Source organism: Myodes glareolus, chromosome 20 (assembly GCF_982192425.1).
Source record: "Myodes glareolus chromosome 20, mMyoGla1.1, whole genome shotgun sequence".
NCBI classification, from domain to species: Eukaryota; Metazoa; Chordata; class Mammalia; order Rodentia; family Cricetidae; genus Myodes; species Myodes glareolus.
Window position 1 is genome coordinate 33,651,797 of NC_142045.1, and position 17,077 is coordinate 33,668,873.

General features: G+C 43.7%; 1 protein-coding gene across 8 annotated transcripts in view; it reads left to right on the plus strand.

Moving 5' to 3' along the window:
• The window catches only part of Elf2 (E74 like ETS transcription factor 2), an 88,447-nt gene that overhangs the window by 16,659 nt on the left and 54,711 nt on the right, over positions 1-17,077 (plus strand). For 3 of the 8 annotated variants that reach the window (XM_085682423.2, XM_085682422.2, XM_085682426.2), the window contains 3 exons: positions 183-270; positions 2,669-2,903; positions 16,397-16,562. In XM_085682423.2, coding sequence (XP_085538549.1) covers positions 2,832-2,903; positions 16,397-16,562 — 238 coding nt within the window. In that variant the 5' untranslated portion in view covers positions 183-270; positions 2,669-2,831. Of the gene's footprint in view, positions 1-182; positions 271-2,668; positions 2,904-16,396; positions 16,563-17,077 lie in introns of those variants that run through there. The other 5 variants (XM_085682424.2, XM_085682425.2, XM_085682429.2 and 2 more) reach the window with 3 other exon arrangements.

A 17,077-nucleotide genomic window follows, 5' to 3' on the forward strand; every position in this document is an offset into this window, starting at 1 on the left:
TGATTCCTTAGCCATGTAGAAGTTGGGATTTTACGTCTGTGGAAATGTGCCATCAGCCTTTGAAGATGGTTTGTTTTATTAAGTATTTACTTTCGGAGTCATACTTATTTAAGGCAAAATGTTTCTTTGTTTTGTTTTAAATAGAATTGTGTTAATACTTAATTTTTTTCCCTCTCCACTAGTAGTTCCAGAGAACTGCTGGTTTAGATTTTAGTTCTTGACGAGTTGGGAAAGCAGTGAAGAATGCTTAGACTACTTAACATTCAAATTGTAAGTAAAGCTTATTTCTGTTTGTTATATTTGTTTGGAAAACAGATTTTAGAAATAGTAACAGGGAGCTTTAGTATGATGGGATTGTGTTTTTTTTTTCTTCAAAAAAGTTTTATTTTTTTGTGTATACACTATTCTGCCTGCAACATGTATGCCTGCATGCAGAAGAGGGTACCAGATCTCATTACAGGTGGTTGTGAGCCAGCATGTGGTTGCTGGGAACTGAACTCGGGACCTCTAGAAGAGCAGCCAGTGCTCTTAACCTCTGAGCCATCTCTTCAGCCCCTTCTGTAGTCTTAAGATATAAACCCTTCCTTTTTAACTTTCTGCCTAAGATGCAAAAGAAGTTCTTGGAGAGATAGTCCTGTGGCTAAGAACACTTGCTGCTCTTTCAAAGGACCTGGGTTCAGTTTTTCACACCCACGTCCAGCAGATGTCAACTGTCTGTACTCCAGTTCCACTCTAGTTCCGGGACCTGACGCCCTCTTCTGGCCTCTGCATGCATTTGCATTCACATGGTGCACATACATATACTCAGGCACAAACACATACACATTAAATAAACAAAAATATGTATAAGATAAACTTCCTACTTTTTTCCAGGTACTTCATTTTATAGTAAACATTTACAGAAATTCGTTATTATTTATTTCTATTTGGTATGATGTAGTAGTCAGTTAGTATGAGCATAATATTAATAGAATAATTTTTTAGAACTATCGATTTCCTGCTGGAGCAACGACTCAGTGGTTAAGAGCCCTGGTTGTCCTTCCAGAGGACCCAGGTTCAATTCCCAGCACCCACATGGCAACTCACAGCTGTCTGTAACTCCAGTTCCAGGGATTCTGACACCACACACAGACATACATGTAGGCTAAATAAATTATAAATAAATACATTTTGAGAAAGGAGGAGGAAGGAAAATTTAAGAAGCCCCTCTGAGGTGACGTCTGTAAAGGCAGCAGCTGTGTAAACCCCACAGCCCAGGTTTAGCATCAGCGTGTTCATTACTTAAAAGAGTTTAAAAATTGCTTTTAAAAAGATTTTTTTGGGGGCTGGAGAGATAGCTCCGAAGTTAAGAGTACTGGCTGCTTTTCCAGAGGTCCTGAGTTCAATTTCCAGCAGCCACATAGTGTTTTACAACCATCTATCATGAGACCTAGTGCCCGCTGCCGGCCTGCAGGGATACGTGCAGACAGAACATTATATACATAGTACATAAGTCTTCTAAAAAAGATGTCTTTTTAATTACGTGTGTGTCTGTGTATGAGTGTGTGCTCTGAGAAGAGAGCGTTGGCTCTGCCTCCCTTGCTGGGATTAGAGGTGTGCGTGACCACTGCTGGGCTGAACTCATCACTTTTTCCCTTTTGGTTTTTCAAGACAGTGTTTCTGTGTAGTACTGGTTGTCCTGGAACTCACTCTGTAGACCAGGCTGGCTTCAAACTCACAGAGATCCACCTGCCTCCGCCTCCCAAGTGCTGGGATTAAAGGTGTGCCCTACCACCTCCTGGCCGAATTCATCACTCTTAACCAATGAGCTGTGTCTCCAGCCCAGATTAAAATAAAAATCTGGCCAAGCATTGGTGGCGTTCACCTTTAATCCTGGAACTCTGGAGGCAGAGGCAGGTGAATCTCTTTGAGTTTGAGATAGCCTGATCTACAGAGAGAATTCCAGGACAGCCAGAGCTATACAGAGAAACCCTGTCTCAAAAAAACAAAACAACAACAAAATCTGTTAAAATGTTCCAGGTATAACCAGGCAGTGGTTCAGGCCATTAATCCTAGAACTCTGGGAGGCAGAGACAGGAGGATCTCTGAGTTCGAAGGCAGCTTGGTCTATAGAGCGAGTTCTGGGAGAGGCTCAGAAGCTCCAGAGAAACCCTGCCTTGAACCAACCAAAACAAACAAATTCTGGTGTAATATTGCATCTCCAAAAAAAGAAAGAAGCGCTAATATTATGTATATGGGTGTTTGGCCTGTATGTACGTCTGTGCACTGTGTGTGTGTGTGTGTGTGCCTGTTGTAGAGGCCAGAAGAGGGCGCTGGATCCTCTGGAACTGTAGCTATAGATGGTTATGAGCTGCCAAGTGCATGCTGGGAACTGAACCTGGGTCCTATGGAAGAGTAGCCAGTGCTCTTAAGTGCTGAGAAATCTCTCCAGCCTACTGAAGTTTTAGCATTATGTCTTTTATAATACAGTACCCATCCTTATACAATAGCTTGGTAAAATATTGTTTGATAAGTTAATGAATTTGAATCTCAAATTTTTAAGTAGAGTGTTGTTTAATTCCTTCTTTTGACACAGACATAGAGGCTTATATCCTTTTAAATTAAACATTTAAATTGCTTTATATCTTAACTATATGTTTTTAACAATTTCAATTTTTCCTCTTTTTAGACCCTCTGGTTTATCATCTTTAGAAGACTGGACTTCTGGATGTCTAATATACTGCTTCTCTGTTGAATTAAACCATGAAAATGAAACCTATAGCCCTGGCCATCATCTATGAACTCTAATTACATTGATTCGTACCATTTGATACTTCCTCAGGGAATAAAAAATGACATCGGCAGTGGTTGACAGTGGAGGTTCTGTTCTGGAGCTTCCCAGCAATGGAGTAGAAAATCAAGAGGTTAGGCATTTACTGTATTTTATCTCTGTTTTGTTAATAGAAATCAATGCATGAGTTAATCTTGACATAAATAACAGAAACGGGTATTTGAGAGTAGAAATGTACAGTTCAGAAAATTGTACATGTGTTTTTATGTCAGTTAGTAACAGTGAACGGAATGATGCAAGATGTGTGTGCTAGGATGAATTTGGAAGAGGAAAGAGAAGGAAAGAAGGATGTTACATTAGTTTAGATAACAGTTAAGTTTCTGGCTGGGTGGTGGTGGCGGCGGCAAATGCCTTTAATTCCAGCACTTGGGAGGCAGAAGCAGGTGGATTTCTGTGAGTTTGAGGCCAGATTGGTTTATAGAGAGAGTTCCAGGACAGCCTGCATGGTTGCACAAAGAAACCCTGTCTGGAAAAAAGGAAACAAAAAGTTTCTGATAATATCTATTTTCTTAGATTATGGAGAATGAGAAATAATGTATCTAAATACCTAAACTGCAGTCATCTTAAATTTAGAAGCTTTTCTTTGCTTTCAGTATTATCTTTATTTCTTATTCTGTTATGTCTAATTCAGGATTGATATTTTAATCTAATATGTACAGCTACTTATTTAACTAGAGAACAATGTTTTGGATTTGATGCAGGTGGATTTTGAGTCTCTAAGTGTGTTGTGTTGTTACAGATAGATAGCACTGAAGGAAGAGGCAGGGGCAGAAAGCAGATATTCTCCTCTGCTTCTCTTCCCGCCCTTGGGTAGAGACTGAGTGTGGAAACAATGCAGGTGTAACAGAGCTGCCATGCAGGTGTCTGGTTAGCGGCACCGCGGGAATGGACGGTTGTCAGTGTCTTGGAAGTCTCTTGTCTGTGAGATGCTGCTGTCACTGGGTTTGGTGCCATGATAAAGAATGGATCAGGTCCTGCCTGATAACAGTGAGGATACTTGTGTGTGTGTGTGTGTGTGTGTGTGTGTGTGTGTGTTGTGATCTGGAGCATTTTCCTTGCTTGGTGTCTGTTCGGTCTGTATGACACAGATCTACTGTGGGAAGACTCATGGGACATACTTTTCTTTTGTCAGTGGTTTTGCTAAGTCCTACATGTTCCCTTTGTATTTAAAGACTACTTCTAAAATGGGTCAGAGTCCATTAGAAGAAGCCCAGGTTAACGTCTTCCTTTAAGATTCACTTAACCCCCCCCCCGCCACCTGCCAATTCACTTTCTGTGTATCACCTCCACGGTATGAGTCACCAGAGATCAAGGCCAGGGTGGGCTCTCATCTGATATCGCCCAATGCTGCTTCTCTTCCAAATTACTTTTCTGTGCCCTATAGCTTTGCAGTGTTGGTATTTACCATGTGAGGAGAGCTGCCATGGACAGTGGCTTTGCAGAGTATATTTATGTTTTACTGATTAAAAAGATAACAGTATGAGGGACAAGGATCTAGGTTTGTTTCCAGAAGCTTCCTTTACTTTTTCCTCCTTTACATGCAATCCCAAGGATTTCTGGTCAGAACATAGCATAGAGGAAAAAATTGTGAATTTATCAAGGTATTATTGACTAATGATTAATGTGGTATAATAGGGCAGTTATATTCTATGGAAGGATGTCAGAAGAAGCCAGCCTGCTTAGTGGACATTTGAAGTGCTGTAGTACCAGTGTGGGAACAGCTTTCTGTTCAAATTCCACAATTATTCATCAGTCCCTTTAACAGTTATTAGCCAACTACTTCATTATGGATCAAATGCCTTTCTGTAGACCAGGCTGGCCTGGAACTTACAGAGTTTCTCCTGCCTCTGCCTCCTGAGTGCTAGGATTAAAGGTGTACGCACCACATGGCCAGTATGTGATCTTAACTACTCAGCAATTTCTCTGGCCCTAAGAGAAGATTCTTAGTTAAATGGTATACATAATCCATTTTTGATAAAATCTCTTACTTTTTAGATGTTATATCTCTGGACTCATATTTAATAGTTAAGTATTGGACATTTTCTTTAAAATTAAAGGCAACATGCTATGTGATGACAATACTTTAAAAGTCAGGATGTTAATGCACATCTGTAATCCCAGTGTGTGGAAGACTGAGGCTGGCGGCTCATGAGTTCAATTCCAGCTTTGACTGCATATTGAGACACTTTCTCAAAAAACAAAACCAAAAAGTGCTCAGGAGGCAGAGGCAGCAGATCTCTGAGTTCAAGGCCAGCCTAGTCTACCTAGTGAATTTCCAAGAAAACTAGAACTACACAGAAAAACCCTGTCTTGAAAATAACCCAAAACACAACAAAACAAAATCAATGTCTTGAATGAAGCAATGATTGAGACACAACAACAACATCTCAAAACAACAATAGCAAAAACAAAAAACAGAAACCCTAAACCTTTAAACAAAGCACTTCACTTTACACTTGGATGGGAAGCTGGGAGGATCCATGCTGTGGGTAATGTCATTTTTTTTCAGCAGCTATGCACACAAGCTGACAATAGAAATAGCTCTCAACCCTTTGAAGTAAAATAGTTGTTTATTTCCCCTAACACCGTGTGTGCACAGAGCTGGTGAGATGGCCTAGCTTGGAGGGACTTTTGCTGAGCCTCATGGCTGCAGTTTGATACCCAGGTTACACATCGCGGGAGAAGAGATTTGACATCTGACTCTGGCCGGTGGTCCTCTAACCTCCACATGGACAACACACACACACCCACATATAACTAAACAATTGTAATTTAAAAATCCGTAAAATTAAAAGTATAGTTTAGACTGGTATTCATATTCACACACTAGAATATAATGTCTTAATTTTTATTTTTGTTTTTTGAGACAGGTTTCCATGTAGATCAGTGTGGCCTTGGTCTCAGTATATATATATACATATATATACTTGGCTACATACTTAAAAATATATATATTTTAAGATTTATTTACTGTGTATACAGTGTTCTGTCTACATGTATCCCTGCATGCCAGAAGAGGGCACCAAATCTCATTACAGATGGTTGTGAGCCACCATGTGGTTTCTGGGAATTGAACTCAGGACCTTTGAATAGTACTCTTAACCGCTGAGCCATCTCTCCAACTCCTCCAAGAATAATCTTAAGCTTCTGACTCTGTGTCTCTTCTGAAAGCTGAGATAACAGGCATGTCCCACCGTCATGTGGAGCTGGGCATTGAGCTCAGTGTTTACTGCATACCTGACCATAGCCTCAGCTCCAGTCGCTGAGGTTTTCTTACTGTATATGTGTGAATGTTTTGTCTGCATGTATGTGTGTGCACTGAGTGCATGCGGATACCAGAAGAGGACATCCAATCCCCAGGGACTGGAATTACAGACAAGTGTGAACTATCATGTGGGTGCTGGAATTTGAACCAGGGTCCTCTGCAAGAGCAAACAGTGCTCTTAACCACTGAGCCAGCTCTTTAGCTTGAGTTTTGAAAATTTAGAGCCTTTATAAGGACTATGTGTGCTATTTGGTTTGCATTGTATAGTGTTGAGAGGCAAGAATATAAAGTCAGATACCTGCAGTTGAGTGCCTTCTTCAGGATGCCAGGGTGAGCGCCACTCCTCCGCTCCAGCTCTGCACTCACGCGTGCCGCGCTCTACTTTGCAGCTGCTCATGGTGGAAGTGTTTCCACTTAGCTTCCAGTTACGCGGTGTGGTTAGATCATTTATAGAACTTTATAGATGACATCTACTTCCAGAGAAACACAATGGGAGTTTTTCCCGTTAGGATCGTGATGGAATAGCAGAGACCAGACTGCCAGCACACACAGGAGAACAGCGTATGGTGACATTGTGTTCCCGGAAGACAAGGGGCATTTCTGAGACTGCTCTGGTTGGTTGCTTTTTCCTTAGGAAAAGGGAACGGAAAGTGAAGTAAACTGCATCTTGGATCCAGGAAGCAAATCTTGAAGAGGTTCAAATACAATCCTATGAAGGATGCAGTATCCAAAAGGCAAAGAAACACCCTTCCCAAAGAAAGAGCTGCATGTATTACTGGGGGCTCCTGTCGTCTCTGACTGGAACACACAGTGGTTTAGGCACAGCAGACTCCAGGAAGCACAACAAGGACTGGCCAGAAAGGCACGAACTCAGTTCCTGTGTCGGAGGGCACTGGCTTTCCAGTCCTTGCTGAAAGCCCATTAAAAACCCCCGTAAGGGGCATGTCTTATGTAGCAGAGCTAAATCATCTCTAGACTTAGGGATAGTTGAACTTTACCATGGAAAAGTTTAAAGTAGGCCTCAAATAATGATTTAGGGCCTAGGAGTGTACTTCTCCAGCCAGTGCAAGACCACACTAGATCCCTGATACTGCTCACCTCCCTGAAAAAGTCTATCTATACCATAGTACTTACTTTCTTTTAATATTTTAGTCATTAATATTAAATATTAAATATTTAATATTTAGTCTTTTAATATTTTGAGTCAGGGTCTCACTGTATAGTGCTGGCTGTTCTGGAGCTCGCTTTGTAGGCCAGGCTGGCCTTGAACTCACAGAGATCCACTTGCCACTGCTTCCTGAGTGCTGGAATTAAATGTGTGTATTATTATACCCAGCATGTAAAATCGTTTTAAAATTACTCAGCAGAAATAAAAATTATTGTGCAGTTTATAATGTGAAATAAATGCATGACAGCAGAATAAAGGATGTGGGCAGAGAATTAGAATAATACTGTTATGAGATTCTTATATTAAATATAAAGTTACATAATATGAATTGACAAATTAAAAAGCATGGTATAAAATGTAAAGCAACCATTAAGAAATTAATTAAAACATATCTGATAAAGCCAATAAAATTGGAACTTAAAATACTCAGGACAGTTAGCAAAGAACAATATGATAAACTTAATTTTATTGATATTAAATGTGCCTCACACACTCAAATAAGGAATAGGTAAATAAATATATGTAAAACAATAAAAATGAAAACTTAAGGATCTGATACATGATAATTACATCTCTTGGGAAGGTGAGGCAAGAGACTCATTTGTTCAGGGCTAGTATGGGTCATGTACTATGACTGATTCTCAACAAAACCTAAAACTTAAAGGTTCGAGAGATGGTGGTGCTCACCTTTAATTCAGGACTCATGAGGCAGAGGCAGGCAGATCTCTGACTTTGAGGCCAGCCTGGTCTACAGAGTGAATTCCAGGGCAGCCAAGGCCACACAGAGAAATCCTGTCTAGAAAAGCCAAAAGAAAAAAAAAAAGTGAAAAGAAAAACCAGTGATTGGAATAGAAGAATATTTATAACACATACAGTTCTTCTTTCCTTTTTTCTTATTTATTATTTTTTTGTGACAGAGTTTCTCTGTGTGTAGCCCGGGCTGTCCTGGAACTCGCTCTGTAGACCAGGCTGGCCTGGAACTCACAGAGATCCGCCCGCCTCTGCCTCCCAGTGCTGGGATTGAAGGTGTGTGGCACTTTTAGTGACAAGGAAACATTTTACAGACTCCATCCCCTCTCGGTTCTTCCCTCTGAAGCGGAAAGCATCTGATGGGGGAACGCGAATAAAGGAATCCCAGCTAGCTCCTAAAATATCCTAAGGTTTCTCTATTAAAAGGGAACGCACAGATCACCACGAGGAAACAACAGGAACGGGGAGCGAGAGAGCTACAGGGTGGTCCTGCTGGCCTGCTGGCCTTTTGCTACCAAAGCCACGCCCTACCTGGTTCAGCCTCTCAAAGGCCATTAATGAAGGAGGTTTCCCGTTATCCACCTCTGGATGTTGTCACACTGAGGACCAAGCCTCCATTACTTGAGCCTTTGGAGGAGGGTGCGCTTAAACCTTATTGAAGCCATGGGCATCTTTAGAAAATACAAAATAGTAAGGTGACAGTGTCCTATTAAAATAGGAAGAGGGGCCGGGCAGATGGCTCCGTAGCTAAGAAGGCTCTGCGGGAGGTGGAGATAGGAGGTTCACTGGGACGAGTTGGCTTGCAGAGAAAGCTGAGGAAACATGAGCTCCAGGTTCAGGGACAGACCCTGGCCTGTGCGTGCGTGCATGCGTGCGCACATTAAAACAAAAGTCTGTCTTCCTCTCTCTCTAGAAGCAGTCCTTTGTCCTCAGTGCAGATATTCCTCCTCCTCTCCCTTGTTCTCTTCTTCTCTTTCATCGTCTGTCTCCTGTCTTTCTCTTATTTCCTGCAGTTTGATTCACTTTCTGGGGTGAATAAATCTTCCTGCTTGGGAAAAACAAAAACAAACAAACAAAACAATCGAAACAGATGATTCAAGTAATTGTATGAATGGCCAACAAGCAAAAACAAAACAAAACAAACAAACAAAAACAAAACAAAACAAAAAACCTGTTCAGCATTTTTGGCCATCAAGGAAATGCAAATAAAATGTCAAAGATCCTGCCACATGCTTGGCATGGTGTTCGTTGTGTAGTCTGCACATGTTGGAGAGGGTGAGCTTGGCATGCTCGCACACCTCTGTTGGAGATGAGGGAGAGCTTGGCATGCTCGCACACCTCTAGTGGAGATGAGGGTGAGCTTGGCATGCTCGCACACCTCTGGTGGAGATGAGGGTGAGCTTGGCATGCTCGCACACCTCTAGTGGAGATGTCATAAGAGCTGTTTTGGAAAATAATTTGGCAGTCTTTTAAAATTAAGTGTAGATTGTTGTCTTATCTGGCAGACTCCTACCTTATATTTTGAGGGAGGGTCTCTCACTTGAGGGTAGAGTTTACCTGTTCAGCTGGCTTTTCCCAGCATCCCATCCTCCTGTTTAACACAGGGGTTACAGGCAGGTCACCATGTGGACGCTGGAGATCCAAACTCTGGCCTTCATGAATATGGGAAAGACTGAGCCAGCACATGGGCAAACGTCAGCACAGCAGGATGCACACGAGACACAATCGGTCGATTCCCATATACAATTTAAAAACGCATAGACTAGTGAGGTGGCCCAGCAGGTAAAGATGGGACCTCCATCGGGGCATGAGAACTTGTCCTCTGACTTCCATGTGTATATGGGTATGTGTGCATGAACGCATGTGTTAAAGTGAGTGTATTACCTGGACGAAGCCGATTAGAAACAATTAAATCTGAAAACAAAATCCTTATCTGCGGCCAAGCTCGATTTCACACTTCTTTACGCAGCCTTGGGAGGCAGAGACAGGTGGGTCTCAGAGATTTGAGGGCCCTGTTAGAATTTACAGCTCAGTGGTAAAGTGCTTGATGGACCTTGGTGGCACTGTTAGCTCCAGGTTCAGTGGGAGACTCTGTCCTAGAAAATGAGGAGCTTGTGGCTTGGAGATAGGGTCAAGGGGTAAAACTTAGCAAGCAAGCTTAGGCCCTGAATTTGAATCCTCAGATCGCACATAAAGCCAGGCACAGTGCGGTGTGTCTGTAACCCTGCTTCTGTGGGGAGATTGGGGCAGAGAGAGAAGGGTCCCTGGACAACAGAAGAGCCTGTCTCACACCAGGTGGGCGCAGTGACCAACACCGTAGGTTGTCCTCTGACTTCTGTGCACATACATGAGCCTGTGTATGTGCATGCCGCCCCCTCCTCTATACAGGAAAGCCAGTTAGGCTTGAATGTCAGAGAAGCAACATTTTCCCAAATGCGAATTGTTCATATATGTGTGTTTACCTGAATTTAATTATAATTGGGTATTCTGTGTGTGTGTGTGTGTGTTTTTTTTGTTAAATCTGGCAACCCAAGCCTATTGAAAATTAGGTAGGTTGCATCAATAATTTGGGTTTCGTCTGTTTTAATTATTGCATACTTTAGTAACTTGAATAAAGTAATCTAAGAAGATAGGGGATGTTTTAATTTTTACTCTGCCTCATCTTTCTTTCTTCAGTTAACCATGTCTCCTCCAAACAGTAGACACTCTGCGTATCTGTCTGCAGTGCCTCTGTTCTCCATCGTTTGGTAGCACAAAAGTCATGAAGTTACTTGCTGTCGGTATATGTGTTCAGTATGTGAATACCTGCTAAAGGTGGAATCTGTAGTGTTGTGTTCTTTGAACAGGTACTTAAATTCTGCATTATGTGCTGTGTGCATCTTCGAGGACTTTAAGTGTACCTTTTGCTGTCTAATAATCTCACTGTTCAGTTAGTTGAGGATTTGGATGTGTAAATACAAAAGTGCCATAAATAGCGTTAATGTTAGGCACACACCTTGTGTCAGAAGGACTTGGAGTAGAACCGTACCTGTTGGGGAATTAAATGAATGGGATGGAAAACCTTTAGTGGAGGGAAAGGATTTGGGCAGACAAAATGACATGAGTCATTTTGACATGGGAAGGCTTCCTCTAGGAGCTGAGTCACACAGCTTGGGTGTAGTTCTGTAGTGAGAAGCTGGTCAAGGTGGCGGGCCAGTTTGATGGGGCTACTATCTAAAACATCCCATAAGCTGAGTGGTTTCACAAAATGAAATTATAGTCTCACAGTTCTAGAGTCCAGAGTTTTGAAATTGTGATGTTGGCTGTGTTATCATCTTCCGAGAGCTGTAAGATCTGCCTTATGCCCGGTAGCTGGTGCAGCTTCACAGTCTGCTCAGCATGAAGGGAGAATTCTGTGACTTCATTGGCTTCCTTCCACCTCTACCTGAGTGTCCAGGTTGTCCTTTTCTATAAAACTAGTCAGACTGGGCCACGGCTTGACCTATGGATCGTATCTTAACTCTGCAAAGATCCATTCCAAGTAAGATCAGTCACAGCAGTGGGGTGAAAGCATACATCAACACTTTAGAAGACACAGTTCAACCCATAACAAGTGTGAAAGTCATAGTCTTGTGTTTTAACCTATTAGACAAATACAGGACCATTAAAGCTTTTTGTGCAAAGAAAGAAGTGACATAGTGGGTTCCAATTGTGCAGTGACGAGGTGCCTTCAAAGTAGGCATGAGGACTGCTTCTGCTGCTGTAGAATAGGACAGCCGTCAGTAACTGAGTTCTTCCTGCGAGGTGCACTGTGCCACGTGCTTTGTGCTTACTTGAATTTCAGGAAATTTATGACGTAGTATTAGGACTGACTTCCTAAGTATGAAGAAATAAGGTTAGAGAAAAACAAATAGAAGAACAGAAAGAGATTGATAATTTAGCTCAAAATTTTAGTGTTGTATCAAGTGGTAACTTGAAAATGGCCAAGTTGAAGATAAGTTGCCTGTGGCTGGATGAAGGACAAGGATTTGTGCCAGTGGTATGATGAGAACGGGTGGTCTCGCCTGAAGAGGAAGTGGAAGTGAAAGTGCTCAGAGGACACTGTGACCCGGGCAGTGTGTGTTCAGTGGTGATGGGGGAGGAGCTGTGGTGGACTTGGGTGTGAGCAAAGGGAAGCACAGGAGGGAAATGGTTTATGTGTAAGAGCACAGACCACAGACAGGGCCGCCAGCCAGTTCAGGTGCCCCTTATGTGTTGTGCTCGGCCTGTTCAAAGATTTATCTTCAATTGAAAAAATTACTTGTGTGTGTGTGTGTGTGTGTGTGAGAGAGAGAGAGAGAGAGAGAGAGAGAGAGAGAGAGAGAGAGAGAGACACACGTGTGCAGGTGCTAGTGGAGGCTGGATCCTGGAGCTGGATTGCAGGTGGTTATAAACTCCTGATGTGGGTGCTGGGAACTGAACTTGGGTCCCTGCAAGAACATTATCCATCCTAACTGCTGATTCATCTCTCCAGCTCCTTTTGACTACATTTCTTAACACAACTGCCAAGAGGGCCTTAAAAGATAAGTGTGTGTGTGTGTGTGTGTGTGTGTGTCTGTCTGTGTGTCTGTGTGTCTTTGTCTGTGTGCATGTGTGGGTCTCTGTGTGAGATAAAATTACATGGTTCGGTGCAGTAGACATTTTCAAGTTTGTTGAGCTCTGTTGAAGCCTGCGCCAACAGAAATCAACAAGGAGTACTTGGGAGGGAGCGCTGAGGCTGAGGAAATGTTAGAGGAATTGAGACAGAAAACACAGGATAGATTTGGGGAACTGCCAGAGACTGCCGCAGCACCAGCGACCTCCAACGCCTCCCCAGACTGGATTCCCATTGTGTCCTACCCCATCCTGCCTTCCACTTCCCCACACAGGAAACTGGGAGCAACTCTTGACTGGGGGGCGGAGCGCGGTGGGCTGTGGGGAGCCTGTGAAACGCGGAGGTGATGCTGATGAGGAGGGTCACCCCCAAGTCTGTGCCAAATGCTGTGCACAATTCTCTAACCCGACCGAACTCCTTACTCACCAGAATGAATGTTGTCCTGACCCACTTGTAATGATGATAATTGGGGACCAGGAGAACCCCAGCAACTCTTCAGCCTCTTCTGCATCCCGGCCAGAGGGCCACAGTATGCCCCAGGTCATGGACATAGAAGCCAGCAATTCCCCAGATTCTGGGTCTCCTGGGCCTCCTGATCCTACCTGGGGGCCAGAGAGGAGAGGAGTCTTCAGGGCATTTCTTGGTTGCTGCCACAGGGACAGCAGCTGGGGGCGGTGAGGGTCTGAGCTTGGCCAGTCCCACACTGGGAGCAACCCTATTACCTCCAGAACCTACTCCTGTTCTCCCCCCTCCCCTGCCCTGCTGGGCAGCACTGGTCAGCTGATTGCCTCACCTCATCTGGCATTCCCAGGCGTCACAGGACTCCTGGCAGCTTCCCGCAGCAAGGGGTCTTGAGGCTGCTGCCTCCCCAGTGCTCCTGAAGCCAAAGAATGGAAGTGGAGAGCTGGGCTATGGGGAAGTATAGAACAGGAGAGTACTGTTTGAGAATTGAAATCTCAAATTTACAATCCAGACAGGATGGAAAATATCAGTAATCCCAGCACTTGAGGTACTGAGGCAGTGGATTGCTGCAAATTTGAAGTTGTATGTGAGGGGCCAAATAAAGAAACTGCTGACATGACTGTTCCATGGGGGAGGGGAAGAGAAGAAAGAACGTCGGAGCAGACAGAAAAGGAAGCAGACAGGACATAGCCGGGGCTCGGGAGGTGGGAGAGCAGGAGACAGAATAGCTGGGGAGAACAGTGGAGATAGTGGGGGACAGAGAATAGCAAGAGAGCAGAAGATAGCAAGAGGGAAGGGAGAGAGATAGCAAGAGATAGAGTATGGGGAGGGGAGGAACACAGGAGATAGGCTCCGCTTGGGAGTAGTGGAGGATAGCAGATTAAAGAGGGGAGTAGCTTCAGGGACAGAGGGGCCAGGAGAGCATTGTGGATTTGAATTGCATAACAGTATTTGTGAGTAGGGATGCTGGGTGCCTGGAGGCTGGCATGGGCTTTGATAATGCAACCGCAGTAGCCATATGTCCCTTCTGCCAGAAGTAAGGGAAAGGACTCCTTTTGGCAGATGGGAGCCAGTTTCACAAATTTTTGAGAAATGCTGGCTTTTATCTAACCACCAGAAATCCTCCTATAGTTCTTTTTTTTTTTTACATTTTTAATTGATTTTGTTGATCTATACCTTTTTCTCTGCTTCCCTTTCTTCCTCTTCCTTCCCCTTCAGCCCTCTCCCATGGCCCCCATGCCCCCAATTTACTCAGGAGATCTTGTCTTTTCCTACTTCCCATGTAGATTAGATCCATGTATATCTCTCTGAGGGTCCTCATTGTTGTCTAGGTTCTCTAGGATTGTGAATTGTAAGCTAGTTTATAGAGCTGCTCAGGTCATTGGGTCATCCTGAGCTTTGGGGAAGTGCTTCAGCATGGACCCACTGTTGTCTGCTTGCCCTGCAGAGACACGGTCAGCTACTGGGTTGTGTTCTGTTGCTTCTGTGTGTCAGCTAATGGTGATTTTCTCAGCACAGAGGAGCTGATCACTCACTCAGGCTCCAGGGCCAGGAGTACATTATTGAGGTGAGGCAGATGTGGGTAACAGTTTGGAACAGGCCTCCCCTGGTGCTGTGTCCTCAGGAGGACATCACTCTTTATACTGGTGTTAAGAGCTCATCCTGTCACGGGAGACGCTCACATATATTCCGTCCCTGTACATTGTACATAGTGAGCCTTTGCAGTCATTCACAATAGCATCCTGTGGAGAGGCAGAATGTTATGGTGGCAAGGTGTGACAGAGCAAAGCTGTCTGTCTTTTGGTGGCCAGGAAGCAAAGGAGTTTTAGACAGGAGCCGGGCCCAAGAGGTATAACTATTCAAGGGTGTACCTTCAGTGACACTCTTCCTCTACTAGGTCGAACATCCAGTTCTTCCGTAGTCTATTCACATCCTTCTGTCCGTCCATCCATCCACCCATTTTTTATTTATTTATTTGTTTACTTTGTATACAATATTCTGTCTGTGTGTATGCCTGCAGGCCAGAAGAGGGCACCAGACCCCATTACAGATGGTTGTGAGCCACCATGTGGTTGCTGGGAATTGAATTCAGGACCTTTGGAAGAGCAGGCAATGCTCTTAACCTCTGAGCCATCTCTCCAGCCCCCATCCACCCATTTATTTATCTAATTTTTTAACAAGTTCTTTAAAATATTTACTTTATGTACATATAACTGCTCTAGCCGCACATACACCTTTACAACAGAAGAGGGTGTCAGCTCCCACTGTAGATGGCTGGGAGCCATCCTATGCTTGTTGGGAATTGAACTCAAGACCTCTGAAAGAGCAGCCTCTGAGCCATCTCTCCAGCCCTTATTAATGGTCTTTCACATGTCTCCCAATCCAGTCAAGTTGCCAGTCAAAGTAATCACACACTCTGGTGCAGACCTGGTCAGCTGTCCGGGCACAGCTGGCATTCTAGAGATCGTCAGATCTGCCTTCCTTTGTGTCAGGGTGCCTCTGGCTTGTACCTGGAACTCTTCCTTAAGTTAGTGGGGTTTGTTTATTTGTTTGCTTTTGAGATGGTTTCTCTGTGTAGCCCTGGCTATCCTGGAACTCGCTATGTAGATCAGGCTGGCCTCGAACTCACAGAGCTCCGCCTGCCTCTGCCTCCCCAGTGCTGGGATTAAAGGCGTGTGCCACCACTGCCCAGCAAGTATTTGTTTATTTTTAATGACCCAAGACTGTGAGTTTTTTTTTTTTTTTTTTGTTCAGCACTACAAAAGAAGAGCTTCTTGTCTGACACACATTTCACACTTTGATTGACTCACGGCCTTTTCCGGGCTTCTCTGGAGGCTCTTTTGTAAGAACTCTTCCTTCTCAAATGTGTCTGGCGCTGTCTGTGGCCTCGCCACTGTGCCGTGTGCTGCTGCTTGCTCGACTCGCGTATTTGCTGTTAGGCTGTGGTTTGGCTCTCTGGGGTCTGCTGACCGTCTGATACCTCGTCATACACTTTGATTCTTCTCAGGGTGTGTTGCTCACGTTCCGTCTTCCGTAGTGTAAAGCAGCATAGTCTCGCCTTTGGTTTAGGAGCCTTCCCAAAGCCGTGAAGTATGAGTGTTAGTCCACAGGCCCTGCTTGCTCCTGTCTCTTTAAGACTTAGTGATTATTGCAGCCAGCCTCTCTGTTTCCTTGTTTTCTGTGCCCGTGAATATGACACATGAAAGGCACTCTGTGGACTGAAGGGGATTTTGTGAACCCAGCGGTTCAGAGTGAAATCCAGAATTTTCCAATGAAAAGCTTGATTGTTCTTTAAATTTGCTTTTGTAGGGAGGTGACAAGGTCCCTGAATTTCCAGCAGTGATTGTGGAGCCAGTGCCCAGTGCAAGATTAGAGCAGGGCTACGCTGCCCAGGTTCTGGTGTATGACGATGAGACTTACATGATGCAGGATGTGGCGGAAGAACAAGAAGTTGAGACCGAGAATTCGGAAACAGGTAGACATCACAAAAGTGTTTTTTCCTACAACTCTTATTTTTAAGAAATTATCTATTTTATGTGTAAGGGCATTTTACCTGCATATATATCTGCATTGTGTGTGCAGTGCCCATGGTGGCCAGAAGAGGGTATTAGATTCCCCTGAAACTGGAGTTACAGATGGTTGTGAACTCAACCCAGGTCCTCAGGACCAGCATCCGGTGCTCTTAACTGCTGAGCCATTTCTCTAGCCCCAGAACTCATTTTGTAAGCTTCTTGCTGGGAATCTGATGCTGAAGAACCCGTTTTAAATTGTTGTTTTCCGTAGGTTGGAAACTGGTGTAAAATCTTTGTTTAAGAGATTTTATATAAATAGAGTCCTACATTATAAGTCTTTGGTATTTAACAGTCATAAAAGTAGTTTTATTTATTTTTTTCTGGGACTACAGATATTCAGTTATTATTTACTAATAAAGTTAGTAGGTTAGTACACAAGAGCGATATTTTATAATTAAAAAGAATGATAGTATTTACC